The 21598-nt window shown below is 38.8% G+C and overlaps 1 protein-coding gene across 1 annotated transcript in view; it reads left to right on the top strand.

The window, feature by feature from the left end:
• RAPGEF5 (Rap guanine nucleotide exchange factor 5) overlaps positions 1-21598 on the top strand; it is a 62791-nt gene that overhangs the window by 10029 nt on the left and 31164 nt on the right. The window contains exons 2-4 of the mRNA XM_063123957.1: positions 14530-14608; positions 16924-17068; positions 20160-20257. Coding sequence (XP_062980027.1) covers positions 14530-14608; positions 16924-17068; positions 20160-20257 — 322 coding nt within the window. The remainder of the gene's footprint in view (positions 1-14529; positions 14609-16923; positions 17069-20159; positions 20258-21598) is intronic.

The following is a 21598-nucleotide window of genomic DNA, read 5'->3' as shown; positions in this document are numbered from 1 at the left end:
AGTCAATACCTGCCGTGTCCCTTGAAGCCGGGAGCACCCAGAGCAGTGCTTCTGATGAGGATAGAACAAGATGCTTATTTGGGAGATAGATCTCAAGCAGTTTATGGATTTAGGATGTAATCCTATGCAGGTTCAGACAGAAAAATGGTCTACAACTCCCAGCATCTCCAACCAGCACAGTAATAAATTAAAACTAACAATTTGAATCTTCCCTGCAGATAAATTGGAAGCAGTGCCGATTTTTCAGTATCAGCAGGATATGAGCCAGTCAGCTAGTTCCTGTCAAAAGTCTAGCTACAATGTTCTGAATTAACTGAAGACCAAATGGTCATCTAGCCCCACATACAATGCCTCATACCAATCCCAAATGTAGTAATTTACAAGTAATCTTGTACATAAAGGAAAGGCCTTTGAGGAGAGTCTTTACTTATTATTTTATAATACAAATTGTACACAACAGAAATTCTGGGAGAAAGACGAAGAATATAATTTATGCTAGCGGAATGAGCATGTGTGTGCATAAATGGAAAACCAGAAAACATTAAATTGTAAGGTAAAGATGAAATGTAATGTCTGTCTTTATAAGTGTAAAACCACCTAACAGACTCATTTAAAATAATTGCACAAACAACAAATCTGAGTACACATCCTACGGTTTAGCACACATCTTTAAAGATGGAAATGTAACTTGACCAGCGTCAAAATAAAAGAGCTCTTTGATGAAGGTGTAGCATTAATCTATTGCATGGAGCAGATGGCTGGGTGGAACAATGAAGGCTGCACAATGGATCCTTGCACAGTAATACTGTGGTTTTGCTGTCTAAAATTGTAGCTTTGGCCGTTGTTGCGAATAGCCTAAGGCTACTAAAATAAAAATAATGTTTATCTTGCTTGCTTTTCTGTGTATCATCTTTAAACAGAACAAGCAAAGACTTTTATTCTTCTTACTGCAGTATCAGTATGAGGCTTTAACATTAGCCTATAGTTTGAAGTTGTCATGGTGTTCTTATGTGAAAAGAAATCTCCTATTGTCTTTCCTTGGCTTTGTCATTAATAATAGTGGAGGATATCTTTAATTATGTATTAGCATATACTGATGTGGCATATTTGCATTTGTGTGCAATAGGCTTTCATTTCCTCAATAATCATTATGCATATAATATTCATAATATTTGCAAGGCTTAAAGGAAACTTCAATTGGAAAGAACTGGACATACATAGAACAGAAAAATTGAGTTGCTTCCTTGGTGTAGCTTGGGGTTTACTAAGACAAGATCCTGGACCATTATTTGTGTAAATTAGCTATGGGAGCAACCCTAATGAATAAATTCCCTGACAAAAAAGTCCCTTAAATAGTAAGGAGAGGACAATTCAGGTGTCATTTAAAAGTGAGATATGGCTCTTTAAAAAGGTACAAGAGGCCTCTTTATACATTACACATGTAAAGGGGGCTATACACAGTGACTGGGGAGCAGGGCCATGTTGTTGGCCTTGCCCCTGGCACTACCTCTTGATGTCTTTGCATTGAGCATGGGCCACATGTTGGTAAATGCACATTGATCAGGATCCTATGTACATTGACCTACTTACACATATAAGAGTTCATGTTCAATGCATATTAAGGATGGCATTGAAGATGGAGAAGCAGCATAGCTCTGCTTTCCAGTCATCAAAAATAGCCCCTTCCAAGTGTGTAATGCCTAAGGAGGGCTAGGATATAATGTTTAACATTCCTGGCTTGTTTGGGCCACTGAAGGAGAATGCACATATAAGAAGAAAAAAATAATTCACGTTATGGAACACAGTTTAAGAGCCATTTTACCAAACAAGTGCAAACCCTAGATCTGTATAGGCAATTGGCCTTGTTAATAACAGCGGGTTTTTTGGTTTTTTTTAAAAAATCATGGCTCCCCTTTGAGTATGGTGGACATGGAATCTTTGAACTGGTAGTGTGCCCTTGGAGAACCTAAACCTTCCTGCTCTGGAAACTGATGGGTTCTTTATCCTATCCATGCATTATCAATGTGAAAGGGGCAGTGGGGCCATGCTGCTGGCCCCACCTTGATGTACACATATTGAGCATGGTATCTGAGCAGGGAAGTTTACATGCATAAAGCTGGAAATCCAATGGCATGGGATTCTGGACTGCATGGGAAGATTATGTGCGTAGTCAACTTTCAGGGCAGGGTGAGCAGCACGGCCCCACACAGCACCTTTTATGACTAGATCCTTCTCCACACATAAAATACACGAAAAAGGCTTTTTATGATAACTTCCTGGCATTTGGCCTTGGGAAGGTTATCATTCTATGAAGGGTAAAATCACTGGACCTGCCTCATGATCAAGCTGGTTTGTTACACAAGAAAAAGGGGGAGATACAGTCGGCTTTGTTTTGGATTTATTGGAGACATTATCTTGTTCTTTTAATTAAAGAAGCACCATATGTTGTTGTATAAGAAGAATTGTGAGGGAAGTTTCACAAGCAGTTATGTGATGCAACATAAAGATCTGCTATTGGGGCTGGGGGTGGCTGGGAAGAAAATAAGTGGTCCTGCTGTGTGTGTGTGTGTGTGTTGGTTGTTGTTGTTGGTGGTAAAAGGGATCCTTAGCCTGGTTTGTGGTCTGAGGCTGTTTCATGATTATTCCAGGATCAGTTCTGGCTCTGTCATTCTTGCCCAACCTGGGCATTTTTAAAGAACTGGATTGTTGCAAAGGTGTTCCCTGCTACAGAAGAAGTTATTAATCCTGCAGAAAGAGATTGCCTAGAACATCTCATTACGTAGGGAAGCATTGGATAGGGTATAGCATTGGATAGGGTATAGCATCTCTGAGGTTGTGTAGTTCTAAGTAAATAGCAATATTTTTCAAGTGCTTTTTAACTCTCATATTACCACTGCTGCTACTTATTTCAAATTTTTAAAAGCTGTATTTTCAATTACAAACTATAGACTTTAGAAGAGCAATATAAAATCTTTTTATAGTTTTGCTGAATCTGCATTCTGTCAGGGGAGTTAACTGTTTCCTATCCTGTCTGATGAAATACTTTTGTAAGCCGCCGTGAGAGCCTTTTTTGGCTGAATGGCAGCATAAAAATCCTTAAATAAATAAATAAATGAAAAAAGAAGTGAATTCCACTTCCCATTTTTTAAGTCCCAAGCTTCCAAATACTCTTAACTTAATGCACTACTTTTGGCTTGTGGAATCAGCTGTTGATTTCAAGTATTCAAAGTAAAGCAAATCAATACTGGCAAAAGAAAGCAAGATTTCTTTCCAGCACATTGCAAGCAACTTCTTTCTATTTTATTTTTTGTTCTGCAACGTGTATGCCAAAGTATATGTTGAAGTTTAGATTATAAGGCTGCCTGGATGACTCATCCAATTTTTAAGTCAATATGAGCTTGGAGGAAATATTTAATAGTAGTCAGAGGAAAACCAATCATGTGGCAGTCTTTTCCTTTGTCATTTGTTGTGAATGGAGTATTCAGTAAAACTAGGATTGTAGGACAAAAAGAAAGAAAGAAAATGTTGTTTGGGTGGGAGCGAAGTTGGTCCTTGGGAGGATGCTTTGCTCTGTTTCCATCTTAAAAGCAAGGATGGACAATATATAGCTGCTGTGTCTACAAGACTTTTTGAATGGCTTAGAACCCTAGTTACCGCTTGGAAATGTTTGGAAGAAAGGAAGCAACTTGCTGTGCAAGCCTATATATGTCGCCTCTGAAGTAAGTCCCATAGAGTCCAGAAAGGCTTGTTCCCAGATGAGTGGATATAAGAATGTAACCTTAAAATTCAAATATAGCAATCTTAACTCTCAGGTCTTCTGAGTCCATATATTTTGATAAGTTTGAAGATTATAATTGTTCATTAAGAGTACTATATAATAAGTGCAGCACATCAAACTTTATGTTGTGGACACAAAACTGCTGTGTTATTTTTATTGATGGTAACAAAGTGTACATAATAGGCAGGGTTCTCCAGCTCATGATGGATTATCAGTGTGGTCCTTGGTGTTGAATCACTTTACCATCCCTGTTTTTAAAGTATGCTATAATCCAGAATTAGCAACTTGCAAACATTGTAGAAAATAAAGACCTAAGGATTTGCACAGATGTACGCACATTCAAAGCACTAATAGTAACAACTATACATATTATTGGAGAGGATAAACAGTGTAAGAACATTGCTTACCCCAAGGCTTCAGTTTCTATCCCAGTATGCTTGGGATAAAAGTAGAAATGGCTGTCCACCAAACTAGATGATTATGCTTTGGAAAAAGTTCCTTTTTTACCTATGATTGGGAGTATTGGAAATAATCCAAAAGTAATTAATGAGGAATTACTATTTCTGAGCAAATATAATGCCATAGAAACAGAATGGCGAGCAAGAACATAATGACTCATCAGTAAGTATGTGTAAGCTACGTGTACTAAATCATCTGTTGACTTCTAGCAGGAAATATAAAATGTAGCCTGTAAATCTTCCCTCCTTTTTTGATGGTCATGTGCAACTGAGACATGGCTGACATATAGTGATTAGTTCTTGTCAAAAAAGGAAAATACATAAAAGATGGTGAAAATGTATTTGAGGAAGAGTATGTTTTTGTCTAGTGTTGGTTGTATTCCACAGTGATAATAGGATGTTTAGTCAACCTTATTTCTGTAAATGTTTTCAATGCTTCACTGCATTGTAAATATCCAGATAACTTCAAGTTGACATAGCTGACAAGTTGGTAGCCATTTTTAGTAGTAGTAATTGGAATGTAATTTTAGCACAGCTCTTTGATCCCCCCTTTTCTGGCATTTAAGTCATATCGGAAATATTGGATTCTGGCTTCTTAAATATTCCCAGAAATGCTTTTTACACTGTAATAGATTTTGGGCAGTGCAGGCTAAATAACTAATCTTGATATTCCAGTGTCTAAAATAAATGACTTGCTCTTTTGGTGTGTAGAGACCTCAGTGCATCCATTGTTAGAGGATATAACTGTACAGCAATTACTTTAATGCATTATCAGCATATAACACATTGATGTTCTTTTGTTGCTCGCTCTTTTTTCTAAATGTAATTTTAATTTCCCCCTCTCATGTTGTGTCTTTATTTTGGCATAGTATTTTTCATATTATAATTGAGTTCTTCACTTTATGGTTTCCTTCAAATAGGGAAAAAATATTGATTCAAAACATAAAGATACACATCTGTTAAAAGAATGAGTAAAAGCTAATAACATTTATGTACAGTTGGACACAAACCACCATTAATCAAAAACAAAAGCTAGGTATAATTATGTGATACCACAAGATACATAGAGCCAATGCAGATATACTTGAACTCACCCACTTGGAAGGGAATTTCACCTCATGGTGTTAAAGATTAAGGCTAACAGAATTCCCATTTAACTAGGATTTGAAACCAGGTTGAAGTAGTAAAGCTACTGCAAATCTCGATTAAATAAATTTCTGGTTAGCCATAAGCGTGATTAATTTGGGGGCTAATAGAAAACTTAACCACAGTGTGTTCAAAAGTATGACCTGGTTTGCATGTAACAATAACCCAGAGTATGGGTTGTCATTAAATCATGGGTAGTCATTATGTGCAAAACCTGCACTATGGTTTAACTATGGGACATTAACTACAAACAACTCAGGAAGAGAACCTGTGATTTGTTGTTGGGTTGATGATAATAATAATAATAATAATAATAATAATAATAATAATAATAATAATAATAATAATATAACAACAACAACAATAATATGCTAATCCACCCTGTCATCAGGACCAGCATTGATACCAGGCATCCTTGGACAGCTGCTGGAGCCAATGCCTGCTCTGCCCACCCCCGTTACAAAAACTCTGGCCTGACACTCCAAGCAGTGCCAGGCAGCTGGGGCTAGCCACCATTTAAATTTCCTAAAATCCCCCAGGGGGACACTACATAAAGGGCATTGTGGGAAATTAAAATGGTTGCTCACTGCTGCCAGGTAAGCTCACAGACAGATGTTGAGACCCAACAGGAGGCACTTTATGGCTTAGCGTGTCATGTGAACCATGACTTAGCATGTCGGGTGAACCATTTCTAACTATGGTGGCACTTGCCCACGGCCTCGTCAAACCTGGTGCTGGCCCAGCCAGCCATACTTAACATCAGTGGACTTGTGGATGTATGTTGCTGGAATATACATGTTTTCATTTACTCCACTTCTCAGCAGTGGTTGTGCGGCAGCGGAGATGGAACCAGAAGGAGAAAGAACAGCAAACACTGCTGTGCCTGGGCTCTGACCCCAACAGTGCTTGCTGTGTCCCCCAACCCGCTCTTAACAATAGCTGTGCAAAGTTAGGAATGTCATGTTGGCACTATGCTCCTTCAGTATGTACTATGTGAAACTGGAAAAAGGCCTAGCTGTGTTAGCAGCTCAGTTCAGACAACACATTTCTCAATGGTGGTTTTAGAACTACACAGTGAAATGTGTTGTCTGGAGGGAAAACTCCACCCCATGGTAGAGGTTTTTTTTCAGAAAAGACTCCACGCTGAATATCCATGCTATGCAGAGGAGAGTTCCTGCAAACTGTTGTGTTGTATGGAGGACGCCATGGAGTTTTCCATTGTGTTGAGTGGCTACAGAGCTCTCTGACAACAGTGGCAAAAGGAGTGAGTGCCTCTCTAGGAGAGCTGCCAGAATTGTTATTTTGCAGCGATGGCTGATGAGATATCATTGAGAGGACTAGGGGTGGAGAGAGGGCAGAGGAACTGTCAATCAAATAGGACAATGGATTTTACTCAACTCCACAGTTGCCCACAGTCACACAATAATGGAGTTAGAACATGTTGTGTGGGGAGTACCTCCTAAAAACTAAACCATTGAGTGGAGTTTTCCCACTGCATTGACTAACATGTTGTCTGAACTGAGCCTTAAAGACTGCCATCTGAGTAGCTACTTTTAGAACAAAATGGTGTTTCCTTAAACAAGTAAGTTAATACAAACTTTGTTTATATGTATGGCATTAAAAAACAACACCGCAGGGTGCTGGAAGGGAGAACCGTGTTGTCTGAACTGAGCCAGTGAGTGAGTGAGAGAACCTTATGATAAATTATATGCAATCTACAGTCCCAAATAAGGGTCACAAGAGATGTGAGCATAAAAGCAGTCTTCAAACCTTTGCATATTAAGCTCTGCTTTTATATGTAGGTTGTCAGTTGGCTACTGTTCTGTCATCCTATTCTCTCTTTACATTAAACTTTAATTCTGTCACAATCCATCATAAAGGATAAAAGCAGCAACTGAAATGTATATACATAATTCTTGCAGAGAAACATGCTTGAAACCTGCCAAGGATAAAAGAAATCGCAGCACGGTTCCCAGGACACAAAATGCATCTTGTTTTTCCTCTCACTCCCACCCCCACCCCACTTTAAAAAGTTTTTTTTTTAAATGCTACTTTTATTTTACATTTGGTCATCCTATAAAATGGAATGGTGGTATGTTCAAGATAGACAAAAAGAAGCCTTTCTTCATACATCATATAATTAGCATGAAATGAATTGGTGCAAGATATATTAATGGAGCTAGCTTAGATAGCTTTACCAAAGGGATAAACAAATCCATGGATGATAAGATTATCAATTGTGGTTAGCCATGGTAGTTTCTTTAAAAGGGTTCCTATCCAGAGGTCTTAAATCCTTAAGTCCTGTCACAATATCTAGGAAAACAAAAGTCCCAACAGAGCAATGAATGTGTTGAATCTGAACCTGGGTGATCTGCAGATCCTCCTAGCTTATAGATGAACAAAATGTCCTGGTTTGCACAATCAAAAGAGGCAACTGTGGTGTTTTAAAATCATGGTGTGTGCCAGGCACAGCTTATAGTGTTGTCCGAACCCAGGCAGCATGGCTTATTGGAAGTGGGAAACAACTCTCCAATACATGGGCTGTTATGGGGGGAGTTGTTTTACCCTCCTAGAAGCCATTCCGCCCAGGTTTGGACAACACACGCTGCATCCATGTGGTGATCATGGAAATCATATCCCTCATGCTCCCAGCATGTGCCATGATTTAAATAAGCCACCATGGCTTAATTTGATTGTGAGAACCAGACCACTGGGTAATGTTGGACAAATTGTTACGTCATGGCCTCAATTGGAAGGAGGAATGAAGAATTGCCGTATTATCCAATTTACTGAGTCACAGACCTGGTTCACATGTAAAAAGCAACCATGGGTTAATTAAGTAACTATTGGGGCCATGCAGGAGCGAGCAAGTGCACTACTTCCTGTCCACTTGTCACTTCCACTTTGCATCTAGTTTAGAAAACACCCCAGGAGTGCCCCATTCCTGGGTTGTTCAGCATGATGTGCAAACTTGCAACTCTGGAGTTGCAAAACAACCTAGAGTTATAACCCAAGAACAAACCATGTGTCAAAATTCTGGGCTATTTCCCCCTCAGCAACATCATGCTGAATAGCCCAGAAATGGGGCATTCCTGGCTTGTTTTCTAAATTGGGTGCAAGCTGGTGGGAGGCAGCACACTTGCTTGCTCCTGCACTGCTGACAACCCATGGGGTTTTCGTTATGCAAGAAGCGGATCATAGTATCTTCACTCATTATCTTTTCCCTGGTCTGCTAATCAGGTCTTAGATTTGGTAAATTGTGATGCTTTATAATGCACTGTAACTGATACTGTCTGGTTTATTTATTTATTCATTAAATTCATATCCTGCCTTTTTCTCCGAGAGCCCAAGGTAGTGAACACGATCCTCTTTCTCTCCATTTTATCCTTGCAATGACTCTGACATTGACTGTACTCTTAATGGACAGTTAAGTAGGAATACAACAGTGTTTGATCCCTTTAGGCACTGTGGGAACAATAAAGGCCTGGGAACCTGGAAGGCAAATATTGTATTTCTCTTAAAATGTATGTCTCTTATGTGCTTCTTAGCACATTGTTATGGGTTTTATGAATCTACCCTATGACATGTACTTCCTCCTGCCATGCTTCCTATATGATGTCTAAAGCAAGAAGTCATACATTTTTCCCCATGAGGGAGATAAGCTCCTTAACGTTAACCTAAATATTTCGAAGAAACTGATCTGTAGGAAGAAAAGCATACAGGCGGTCTCTTTCTTAGTATCTAGAATAAGCAGCTATCTTCTCTTGTCTGCCCACCACACCCGTCCCACCAATCAAACTGCCCCATAGTAATATTCCAGCTTGTATAGCCAGTTATTTATTGCTCCAGTTGGAAATGATTTGGAGTTCTATCATTATAGATGTAACATAATCTGTTTGTTTGCCTTTATATAGTAGAGACATACTTCTTTCGTGATTATACAAGCATTTATAAGTAGATATTAAAATGTAATGATCAATTATATTATCTTCAGAATGATAAGTTGTGCTGCAAGTTAAATCAGCTTACTAACTAATATCCTGTAATAGCAACCTTTGCTATTAAGTGTTGAAATTTTTCTCAGGGGAATTTGAGATACTATTTAGTGAACTTTAGTCTATGCAGTTGTTATCCAATATTGTTGAAATTCAGTCAGTATTTACTTCTAGTTATTTAATTTAGTTTACTACATTACTATGCAGTGTTTATAAACTGCACTTTGTATATTTAAGAGGTTATATGTTTGGACATTTAATTTTTCATAGTGTTGGATCTTATACTGAGGAAGTATTCTGAGATAAAATGATATATGAGTGGGAGGACACTAATATGCAGGCTTTTATTTATGATACTCTTTTCAGAGAGAATTTCTGTGAACATGCAGTGAGATGAGGAAATACGTATTTCTGAGTCTGGCTTCAGATTTGTTAAATGCAGTTAGGAGGCGATCAGTGTAATGTCTACACTAGCCTTAAGAATAAAATATAGAGCTTTTTATTTTTGCGCAAGAACTGTTAGATATGCCAAAACTTTCTTTCCCTTGGCAGTTGCCATTGTTCGTGGATTTTTCATGCATACACAAGTGTGCATCTTCTATTTATTTTGTAATTTAAATTTACATGATTAACAATGTATTGCCTGCATTGTGTATGTAGTGTCATTAAATTTCAGTAAGACTTCCATGAGACATATTTTGTAATCCACAGTTGGATGATAACTTTTTATTAGGAACAGCCAAAAAGTCACAAAACAGAATACAAGCTTTTGAGTTATTCAGAACTCTTCATAAGGCTAAATCAGTGATAGGCAACTTGTAGTCTTTGAAATGTTTGGGCCTACAGCTCCCATCATCCTTAACCAGCAAAGCCAATGGTGAGGGATGATAGGAGTTGTAGGCCAAAACATCTGAAGGTCCACATGTTGCCCACTCCTGGGTTGGGTGCTACAAAATTCAGGCAATTGGGGGTAGGGTAAACAAAAAGTCAAAGATTAGACCAGATGTTGCGATTTTAGATTTCTTGTTTTGAGTGAAACACGCAGGTTCCTGGGTAGGCAGAGAGAAGAAGTAAAGAGAAAAATGTCAGTCTTTATACCAGCAGAGTTAGAGATTAATATTGGGTAGTGTACTCAGCTACGCCCCTATCTAGACAGGGATAACCTGGCTTCAGTTGTCCATGCTCTGGTAACCTCCAAGTTAGATTACTGCAATGCGCTCTACGTAGGGCTGCCTTTGAAGACGGTTCGGAAGCTGCAGCTCGTGCAAAATGCAGCGGCCAGAAGGTTTGACCATATAACACCTGCTCTGGTCCGCTTGTACTGGCTGCCTGTATGTTTCCGAGCCCAATTCAAGGTACTGGTTTTGATCTATAAAGCCTTACACGGCTTGGGACCAGAATACCTGATGGAACGCCTCTCCCGACGTGAATATACCCGGTCACTACGTTCAACATCTAAGGTCCTCCTCTGGGTGCCTACTCCGAGAGAGGCTCAGAGTGTGGCAACAAGGGATAGGGCCTTTTCGGTGGTGGCCCCCAGACTGTGGAACAATCTCCCTGACGAGGCTCGCCTGGCGCCAACGCTGCTATCTTTCCGGCGCCAGGTTAAGACTTTCCTCTTTGTCCAGACATCTTAATCACCCACATGTTTAGTTTTTTAACGGTTTTTAATGCTTTATGTGTGTATGTTCTGTGTTTTAGAATTTTAAATTTTGTATACTTGTTTTTATCTCAATTTTAGAATTTCTGTAAACCGCCCACAGAGCCCTGGCTATGGGAGCGGTATATAAGTGTAATAAATAAATAAATAAATAAAATAAATAGTGCGCTAGGTTGAAAAGTCAATTGACTCTACATTGTGTAATGTTACCTAGCAGTTGGAGGGAACCCTCAAAATGCAAAGTCCCTGTTCAGGGGGTAGATAGTCATATTCCTTGTAGTTTCCATCTATAACAGCTAAATACAGTGTTCCAAGGCATATAAAAGCAAAAATAGATGTGCTGGTTCATGAAAAAACTCCAAAATCCACAGTTGGACAATATCTTTATTAGGACCAACGAAAATGTCAAAATAAAGGGCAAACTGTGTGGAAATGATCTGTACATGTTTCCCTTTAGTTCAATGGATCTCTGAACAATTGCATTTTGAGAACAAGCTAATGGAAGTGGCAACAGAGTGAGGAGAGGAAACAGTTAATTCTTTAAATAGAAGTTTACAAAGAAATAACTTGTGAAAACCTCCATTCATGTTGCCCTTCAAAGAGCAGAGATCAGAATGAATAACACTCTTTAGCATTTAAGTTGTGTGCAGTGTTTTACATTGAAAGAATTTGTTATGTATGTAAAGACAATAGCCTCCATAAACAAAAAATATGCACATATTAAACACATTTACATATTGTCTGAGATCAGAGGAAACCAGAACTTTTTAAAGATTAGAAATAATTTGCAATAATAATATAAGGACATGTGGACCCAAAAATCTACATGTCCTTATGTACATTTCTTGTTAGGTGGGCATTCATTTCAGTACAAATATTATCATGAGATTAGAACCACCACAGGAGCTGATTCATACCAGCCTTCCCCAACTGGTGCCCTCCAAATGTTCTGGACTACAACTCCCAGCATTTCTGACCATTGGTCATGTTGACCAAACCTTCTGGAGGTCACCAAGTTGGGAAAGGCTGATTGGTAGCGTCATCTCTACGTCGCCCTGAGCTCCTAGTGATATAGGACGGGATACAAATGTTTTAAATAAATAAATAAATAAAAATCTCTATCTACATCTAGTTGTGATTTAGCATAGTGTTGACCAGGCCTGAGTTTATGATTGTCCACTTCACTTTTGCTCATTTTGTCTAGAATCTGAGGGTTGGATCCAGATTTAGACATGAGAAACTGGGCTGGCGGCTCCTCCCCACGCGGCTTCGCCACCTTTGTTCACATAAGGAGGGGAGAGAAACTGAGTACATGCTGCCTGCGTATAACCTGGTTTATTAAGCCAAGATTTTGCCTTAGTATAATGTGTGAACAAGGTCATTCTATCAAAACAAGTTGAGATTACTATAAGAGGAACATGCTATTTCTGCATAAAAAGTGACAACTGGGAATGTCTTTTTCTTTTTTTCTCTCCTCAGCTCCTGTGAGAGCATTTTCAATCAGCACTCTTGTTACGGTCTGAGGGTCACTCTTACTCATTGGAAGAGAACATGCCCTTCTCTTTTAGAATGGTGATTAGGAAATCCTGGAAGTTAAACCTCCTGAGGTCTTATTATCCAGTCAATTTCATGCATGCATGTAGAGTTCAGTGAAAACAGGAATGTGTCAATGATGCGGAAATTGGACCCATGGAGTTTCATGGCTCTGACATGCATCTCTTTCCAAAGCATGATTGGCTTTGGATCCTTTAAACTAGGAAACACTACTTTGAAGTCAGTAGGACTGAAGAAGCTGCCAGAATAATCTAAGATTAATTAATATCTTTTGAATGCTTTGCTTAACTATTAGCGTTTTTTTAAAAATTAACTGGTGAAGAAACAATGTTAGATGATGGTGGTGGTGATTTTAAATATGCTGCAACATTGTAGGGAGGAAGCAGCAACCAGGCACCTCTCCACCGTGCCTGGGTCCAGCTCCAGCTGAGAGCCCCCTCCCTCCTGCTGTCAACTGTAACTGCTGAACTTTGCAAATAAGATTGTAGTGCCTGAATTTGCTTTCCTTTCCCCCCTCCTCCTCCTCCCTCCCAATCCCCTTTCCTTTTGTGTCATGTCTTTTAGATTGTAAGCCTGTGGGCAGGGACTGTCAAGAAATACTTTTGTGAGCCACCGTGAGAGCCTTTTTTGGCTGAATGGCGGCATAAAAATCCTTAAATAAATAAAAATAAATAAATATCTTCAGCATTTGAAAAGGCATTTGATTTCATTTTGATTATGCAGAGGAATAACATTGTGTGCATTGGTCATATGTAAGTACCTGTTTCACAGCACTAAATCTAATATCATTCACAAAACTCTTAAACCCTTTATCCCAGGGCAGACAACCAGTTGGATTTTTTAAAATTGATCTTTTTAAAAAAAATTAATACAAGTACATTTATAGACTGCAAAATCACAATTGCAAAAATGCCGAAGTTACTAAAGGGAGGAGCAGTTATTTTCTAAATATATAACCAAATAAAACAATAGCTTCCATTCATCATTAGAAGGCCTTAATAGTTCCTTATTACTAATAGAAAATATTAAAATATGGTTTCATTCTTTATCATAATAACCTAGGGTTATGGGGAGTATGTGACTTCCTTGTCAAATTCAGATTGATTGGCTACCAATTGGTTTCAAGGCACAATTCAAAATATTGAATATAACTTCAAAAATCCTAAATAGCTTGGGATCAGGTTACCTGAGGGACCACTTTCTTCCATATTAATGTGCTCAGTTTTTAATATCTTGAGGAGCCGCCTTTCTCTGTGTCCCACCGATACTCAAAGTGTATTTTGTGGCAACTTGAAGGAAGGCATTTTCTGTGGCTGTGCCCAGGCTCTGGAACTCCCTTCCTTGGAATGCCTGTTTAGACTGCTCTTTGGTTGCTAAACAGTAAGAGGTACAACCCTTTTATTTAGATTTGATTGGTGTGAACTGCTTGTGTTGTTGTTTTTAACTATCTGTTGATCTGTGTTTTACCTGCCTGTTCTTTACCTGCTTATTTTTATATACCGTTTTATCTTTTATATGATTGTTTTAAGTTGTATTTATCTTTACTTTGTATTTTATGCTTTAAGGCTATCCAGGGAGGCCTTGCCACCAATGGGCATGGCCTGAGGCCTAGTGAATTGAGACAGGGCTCTTAGTAATGCCACCCCAATTATGATCTGTTCTGTCTGTGATTCTTAGTTGTGTAACTTCGGATACCGAAAATGCAAAAGATAAAAGGGCTGATAATGTACAACTTCTGTCTATAAGGAATAAATTATTACTTTCTCATTTATAGGTTTATTTGAAATTTTAAGTTCCACTATTATTTCTTTAAGATGTGGAATACTGAATGGTCCTTCATACTTATCACCATGGTTTTGGTACCTGAATGATATCATGCCCATCCACTTTATTTATTCTATGATTTTTATAATTTGTTATTTGCAACTTCCTTTGCAGAGACTCTCCTGGATGACTTCCTTCTCACATACACAGTCTTCATGACAACAGATGACTTGTGTCAAGCACTGCTGAGACAATATCCTTCATTAGTGCAAGAAGACAGAATTCACTATTTTCCCTTCTTGCCTCATTGTGATGTTGGTTACATTTAGTTGAGATACTCTGATGCTCAGTCTGATTGTTGGCGGGAAGGAAGTAGTCCTAAGACCTCATGTATTTGTCTGTGAATTTGCAGCGTTCAGATGTACTACATGGTACTGGTGAGTGAGGGACTTTTGGAACCTAGTTTACTACAAAGGGCACCTCTAATTTATTGTAGGTTGCCAGCAACAACCTCAAGAGGTAGGTTAGACTGAGAGATGGTGACTAACCCAAAATCACCAGTGAGTTTCATGGCTAAGTGTGGATTTCAACTAGAACTAGATCTAGACTACTGCTTTAAAGTGTATTGAAGGTGCTCTAACACTGATAACTGTTAGAGCACCTTACACATTCCAAACCCCACTTCCATAGTGTTATTTCCTGCTTTTTGTTCCACACTATCCAAAATATTGCAACAAATGTCATTGTGTCCTATGAGGTATCAATGCACTTGAGGGATTTAGTGTTACTATGATGGCATCATAATGATTTGACACAAGTTTTCTATTCTAACCATTATACCACACTTGCATTCTGATTATGGTGTTAATCTGGTATTAAATTATTCCTGGAAAATCCCATTCTGGAATGGTTTCAAACTTTACAGGAATAATGTTTTTAAAGACACAAAGCTGGACATATTCTGAACCATAAAGTAATTACTTCCGACCTCATAACAAAAATGGAAGTGCCATTTTCCCCCCAAAGGCATCATCTCCTTTACTCAATGCATAGGAATATGGAAAGCCAATGCAATCATGGTCTGCATTATCAGAAGCATAGTGTCCAGATCACAGGAAGTAATAGTTCTGCTCTATTCTGCATTACTCAGACCACATTTGGACAACTTTGTCCAGTTATAGGTTCCTCATTTTAAGAAGGATATCGACAAGTTGGAGCGTGTCCAGAGAAGAGCAACCAGGATGGTGGTGGCGGCTTCTAGAAACCAAGTCCTATGAGGAAGGGTTGAAAAAGCTGGTCATATTCACCGTGGAGGAGAGAAGACTAAGGGGGGTGAGACATGATAGTGGCCTTCAACTATCTGAAAGGCTAACATGCAAAAGATGGAACAGACTTGTTCTCTGTTGCTCCAGAGAGTAGGACTAGAACCAGTGGGTAGAAATTGCAGGGAAGCAAATTTCAGCTAAATATTAGGAGAAACATCCTAAAAGGGAGAGCTGTTCAACAGTGGAACAGATTGCCTTGGGAGGCAATGGGTACTCTTTTGCTGGAGGTATTTAAGCAAATTCTGGATGGCCATGTGTCAGGGTTGCTGTAACTGCACCCAGCTGGGGGTTGGACTAGATGATCTTCGAGGCCTTTCCATGATTCTATTATTATTTAACTTACCAGGCAGAACTCCCAAAGTGGCTTCCATTAAAACATGTTGTGTTTAGAACTGGGGAGACCAGAGTTCAAATGTCAGCTTAGCCATGAAGGTCATGGGATGACCTTGAAATCACCATCTCTCGGTGCATCATATCTTATAGACATGCTAATTTATTTATTTATTTATTTATTTATTATTGCATTTATATCCCAGCTTTTTTCCTCCAAGGAACCCAAGGCAGCATACATAATCCTCCTCCTCTCCATTTTATCCTCACAAGAACAGCCCTGTGAGGTGGGTTGGGCTGAGAGTCTGTGACTGGCCCAAAGTCACCCTGTGGGCTTCCATGGCCAAGTGGGGACTAGAACCCAGATCTCCTGACTCCCAGTCCGACACTTCAGCCACTACACCACACTGGCCTTCTTGGAGGAAGATGGGGTAAAATGGTAATAAGTAAATGTGGGAATACAGTTGATATTTGAAAAGCTATATATGAAGGGACACACAGTATGTTTTCCATGTTAGGCTTCAGGATCTTCGGGCAAGAAAATTTTACTTCCTTGTTGTTCGTAGTTCCTAGCATTAAATGTTACATTAGCTCTAGATAAAGATTAAATATGAGTTGTAGGGGAGGAGCAAATCCCTTCCATGTCCCTTCTCCCTCCCCCCCTCCCCCAAGCGTCTTGGTTTTTTATTATTATTATTTATTGCATACATTTTTCGGCTGCATTTTAGAACAAAATTTCCCCCAAAGTGGCTTACAAAGATTTAAATGTAAACAATATTATAACACCAATACAACAAACAATATAAGCGGCAGGCACACTAACGTATAAACACTGAAAAGATTTAAAAACCTGGTTTCTTAATTGTTAAGATTTGATGTTTCCTTAGTTTTTATATTCCCTAACTTAATGTACTTATTGTGCTAAAAACCATCAAGGCAAGGAAGAAATTCTAGATGTTCCCTGCAGAAAGCGAAAAGTCTTACATTTGGTGTCCCAGTGGACTTCTCTCTACAAAGACTGGTTACATGAGGATGAGCATTTAAAGCAGTTTCTAAAGGTATGTCTACTCAGCTGCATTTTAGTACTGTGTGATAATTTAATTTACATATGTTTATGTTTATGGTTTTTGTTTGTTTTTTAAAAAACAACTTTAAACATAACAGGCCTAATGAAGCTTTCCAAAATGTGTGCATTGATTTTGTACGAGTTTTCAGGCAGGAAGAGACAGAAGTTATTAGATGTAAATACTTTATCCATTAGAGCAGGGATATAGAATCTCCTGCCCGTGTAGGTTCCCCATCTCGCTTGCAGAGGCTTTGCCTCCCTCTGTGGCCCCGCCCACTCACCTTCCCAAGCTCTGTCCCATTTAGATGGGACATGTTTAGCCTGGAGAAGAGAAGATTGAAGGAAGACATGATAGCACTCTTCGAATACTTGAAAGGTTGTCACACAGAGGAGGGCCAGGATCTCTTCTCGATCATCCCAGAGTGCAGGATACGGAATAAAGGGCTCAAATTACAGGAAGTCAGATTCCGGCTGGACATCAGGAAAAACTTCCTGACTGTTAGAGCAGTATGACAATGGAACCAGTTACCTAGGGAGGTTGCGGGCTCTCCCACACTAGAGGCATTCAAGAGGCAGCTGGACAACCATCTGTCAGGTATGTTTTAGGGTGGATTCCTACACTGGGCTTGGGGTTGGACTCGATGGCCTTGTTGGCCCCTTCCAACTCTACTATTCTAACGATTCTAGAATATGGCACGGGCAAAGTGGCCTGGCTGAGGCAGTGTCTGGAGTGCTTCTTCAGCCTCTGCCTTAGTTTATTTATTTTATTTATTATATTTATATACCACCCCATAGCCGAAGCTCTCTGGGCAGTTTAGTTGGGGCCATTTCACTACCTGGTAGCTTTCCCACTTGGTGAAATTTCGTGTGCAGTGAAGCTGGTCTCTGGCTGAAGTGCCAGCTAGAGGTCCAGCCAGCATTTCTGGTGTGGACCAGATGCCATCTAGGGTGTGGCCATACTCCCTTACATGATCTGGCCTACAAAGAGGCAGGTAGTGGACCCTTGCCTTTGGCTATTTTTTACTCCCCCACGGGGTTTTCCTTGCTTTTGCACCTATGGCATAGTTAGACCTGCACCCCTGTTACTTTCTATCCCACATTGCCTTGCTGCCTAATTCTGTAGAGTACAGGCAAACCTACCAAAATACTGGGTTAAAGGGAGCTACACATGTACAGAACTGTTCACTAGAGTTGTACTGGGTATTTCCAGACAGAGATTCCTAGCACTACCAATAATTGCTTTTCCATTGTAAGCTAAAAATGGAATTTCCATTGACAATCCACACTTCAGTCAGTTAGCATGCTTTTGGTTTGTGCATCTCACTATTTTCTGTCCACACAGTGAGTATAACATAGCTGAGTGGGTAGTGTTGTCCCCTGCTCATGGTCACCATATATCCCTTCTCTAACATTTTGAAGTGGGTGCTTTTCAGAACCATTGTGGCACCCTATTTGTGTGAATATGTGTGTGTGTGTGACATCATCATAATTAAAAGAGTGCCTGCAGTACAGGACAAGCATCTTGCAGTCTTATATCTGAGTAAACATGGTTATGATGGGCTGCAAATTCTTGTTTTTTTCTGATCATTTTCACAACCTGGTGGTGGTAGGGATCCTGTGATTCCAAACAGTGTTTCTTCAAGGCAGCGGTTGAAGCTGGTAAGCTGTGTGTCTATATATATATATATATATATATATATATATATATATATATATATATATATACACACACACACACACACACACACACACACATGCACCTTGAGCAATTTCAGTGTGTCCCTATTCCAGCATAGTGAAATTCAGAATTTCTTTCTAAATATAACATGATTGCAGACTTGCAGCCAAATCCTATACATATGTACTCAGAGGTAAGCACCACTGTGTACAGTGGTTAGCTCTCACTTCTGTTTTGGGAGAGAGGGAAGGACTTGCTTTGAAGGACATGAAATGGTTCTGCAACGTGTGATAATGCTTTAAGACAGCACACTGGCACCATAAATGCCTTATCTGGAAGCACTCACTCTCTCAAACTTCGCAGTTAAGTTTGTGTCATGCTTGCCAAAAAGGTTAGCTGCCAGTTCTCTAAGATCCTTACTGCTCAGTCTTCACTCTTCCTTAAGATTCAACCCTTTGACAACACTTCAGTACCATTTCGCACTTTTCAGGTTAATTTTTCTACATGTCTGTTGGGAAGTTCAGATAAAAGGGAGTCTATTATGGCTAAGCTCTACAACTGATTTGATCAGACTGCATGAGGTAGTCTATTCTTGTGACCTAGGATTTTACAAGTGGGTCAGGATTATTGGAGCATTAGTAGTGTTTAGGACAAGTGTACCATCATTCATATAAAATGAATAGTCCTGTTGATAGGATTGCAGTTTTTAAAAGACATCATAGGGAGATTATGACTAGGCTATATGCTGCTATTGTGGGGACACTTTTGATAAAGAATGAACCATCCATATGTACATTGTAATAAAGAGGAAGCAGTGTGAGAGAGCCAAGACTCATACTGGGTTAAGAGTTCTTCTAGGAAATAATGCTATAACAGGCTCAGTAACTAAGGCTGATATGAGTGTTTTGTTCATTTGTATAAGGTTTAGGAACATAAAATTGGTTTGGAATTAGTTGCTAAACTTCAGACATTCAAAATAGTGTAAATAAAATCTAAATTATTTGCTAGTAGTGCTGTTGTAGTTTTGATTGTTGAATGGTGGAGTTGTGATGAATTTAGTGCAGTCATACTGAAAAGAGAGATGTTTGGAAGGTTATGTCAGGCTTTAAGTAATATCCTGAAATGTCACTTAAAAGTGTTCACAGAGACTAATGGGAGTTGACATTTTTAACACCATTACTTAGGAATGGTACAGAGACTGCTTCTTAAGACATCAGCTATCATTGACTGGTAGCTATGTTTTATTATGCACTGAGAATTTTAGCTTGAAAGCATTTGTGAAGTTTTGTTTTAACAAGCTTATAATTGATTTCCTGAAAGGTACTGCATGAAGCTTTATACTTTAGGCATCAGATCAATTTAGTTGATTCATGCATTCTCTCTCTCTCTCTCTCCTGCCTTAAAGACAATATACCGGAATGTGTTAGATGATGTATATGAATATCCTATACTTGAGAAGGAGCTGAAAGAATTTCAGAAATTACTTGGAATGCACCGTCGGCAGTAAGTATTTTTTGGAGGGGGGAATCCTTGTGGGGGGGTTATAATTAGTTTTGTGTTGACAACCTATTTTATTTTTGTTTGAGTGAAGTGATACCAAATGCAGCATAAGTATAATTTCATGCCTTTAATATTTGTTCAGGCAAGCTTTGCTTTTCTACAACTACAAAGGAATAATTTGAAATGACATATTTGACACCTGCAATGTTGGCAAAGAGAAGGAAATTTGGATAGCATCAAACACTAATTTAATTTAACCTTGCACTATGACTAGTATTATAAATAGAAGATTTGTAGCTAGCTCTTTATTAACAAATTACTAATATTTGCAGCGGTGTGTGCCTTTAACAAAGTTTAAAAATCATTGTCATTGATTTTTTTTCTAATGAAAGGAGCTTTGAGATAGTGTAATGTCCTTAACAGTTTTGAAGTATACTGTGTTCATACCTCATGTCTCATATTTTTCAAAATATATGACTGAATGAAAAGGTTTCACTCAGCTGAAAGCAAATAATGGCTTAATAACTGTCTTACAGTTTTGTATACCTGATTTCTGATTTTTGTTCTCTTAGTTATTGTTCCTAAACATTTGCATACTGCATCCCTCTTCCTTAGTCTATATGTCAGACATTGTGCATTTTTTCCATTCCTTTAGGTCCTCTTCACCTAATCTACTGTAAAGCATTAAAGCTGACAACAAATTATGTGTATTTTTTTCTTCCAGGACAATGAGCTAAATATTCTTTACTCCCACCCTGATACCGAAGCATTATATTTCTATAATTATCAAAGATTTGCTATTAAATATTGTCAAAGAATAAACTGGCTGCCTGAAAATAATGATGCACTTTGCATAGGGTCTTGATAAACTTTCAATTTCTATTTAGCACAGAATGCTGAATGAGATAATTATTTACCTTTAAAGTGTGCATGCAGGTCTGTATTTAGTATGTGTTCCATGGAGAAATTGGATACTGAATATCTTTAAAATCCATTCCTGCCATATGGGCAAGAATTGCTATTATTTGGTACTAACTAATGATATGCATTGGTGAATTACATATAATTGAGGGCAGTTGTGGTAACATGTTCTGAATAAGGCTGCAAACCTATGTATGTATCAAGTAGGCACTATTGAATTCAAAGGGACTTGTTTCCAAGTAAACATGCATGGGGGGGGGCAATACGTGGCCCATGGACCTCATAACCCCCCAATATATTTTTTAAAGAAACAAAAGAAGAAATTTAGCGTGCTATCTCCAAATTACGGCAGAAATCCATTGATTTATGTATTTCCCCTCATCCCAGTGTAGAAGGGGTATGTGTGGCAAAAATACCCCCCAC

This window comes from Elgaria multicarinata, chromosome 1 (genome assembly GCF_023053635.1).
Source record: "Elgaria multicarinata webbii isolate HBS135686 ecotype San Diego chromosome 1, rElgMul1.1.pri, whole genome shotgun sequence".
In the NCBI taxonomy this organism is placed as follows: Eukaryota; Metazoa; Chordata; class Lepidosauria; order Squamata; family Anguidae; genus Elgaria; species Elgaria multicarinata.
This window is presented reverse-complemented; position numbering and strand designations above follow the sequence as displayed.